Here is an 830-nt window from a genome sequence, read left to right as displayed (position 1 = left end):
GGCCTCGCTGGGATGGGGATGGTAAATGATGCTAAGGGCGGTTCTGGGTTGGGCCACTCCTCCCTGCTCTGTCCACAGGGACGCTGTGCCAGACACTCTTCCACCTTTCCTTTCTCCACCTCTTCCTTGAGACCAGATGCTACCAGGGAGCAGCTGGGCAAGGGCCCTCGGACTCCAGCTAGCTCGTCCAGGCCCCCTGGGTAGTTCAGCCCCACCAGGGGCACATCCTTTCTCCCCTGGGGATGGGGCTCTGCACAAGTCCTGCAGGGAGGGGTGGCACGAGCGGGCAGGCAGGCGGGCAGGCAGCGAGCGAGTGCAGACCTGCTGCTGTTGAACGTGAGCCTCGCGGCAGGAGACCCCCATGCTGCAGACCTGGAAGACACAAGCGCAGCCTGGTGCAGGTGGCCAGAGCCTGCCCTCCCTGACTTGTTGCTGCTCAAACCTGCAGCACCTTTCCTAGCCAGGCTCGGGGATATTGGTGCATACATTTCTAACTGTGAAAACATGAGTCAGGGTCTCAGTCTCCAACATCCATTCCTGCCCCAAGTCTGCTGGCTGCATCCCTTGACCCTGCTCCAGCCCCCAGCGACATGCGTGCCTGCATGGGCTTCAGACCACATTGGTTGGCTTTGCTGCTTGAAACTTAATTTTATGTTACTAAAATTCAGCAATCTCCTATTTGCTGGGGAAGGAGTATTGCACAGAGAGGCAGGTTCCTACCTCCAGTCTGCATGGGCCTCCAGCACTGTGCTCCGGCCACGCTGCTGCTCAGGTGATTAACGGGGCAAGATTGGAGCTCTCCTCTGGCGTCTTCTCACCCTCCGATGACG

General features: G+C 59.2%; 1 protein-coding gene across 1 annotated transcript in view; it reads right to left on the bottom strand.

Moving 5' to 3' along the window:
* Positions 1-768: 768 nt before the first annotated feature.
* CNNM1 (cyclin and CBS domain divalent metal cation transport mediator 1) overlaps positions 769-830 on the bottom strand; it is a gene marked incomplete at its 5' end in the record, with an annotated part of 18,607 nt that continues 18,545 nt past the window's right edge. Inside the window, one exon of the mRNA XM_010286372.1 lies at positions 769-830. This exon is cut by the window's right edge and continues 2 nt beyond it. Within this exon, the coding sequence (XP_010284674.1) occupies positions 769-830 (62 nt within the window).

Source organism: Phaethon lepturus, unplaced genomic scaffold, assembly GCF_000687285.1.
Source record: "Phaethon lepturus isolate BGI_N335 unplaced genomic scaffold, ASM68728v1 scaffold13824, whole genome shotgun sequence".
Lineage (NCBI taxonomy): Eukaryota > Metazoa > Chordata > Aves > Phaethontiformes > Phaethontidae > Phaethon > Phaethon lepturus.
Note: the sequence above shows the minus strand (reverse complement) of the source record. Positions and strands in the feature narration are given on the sequence as shown.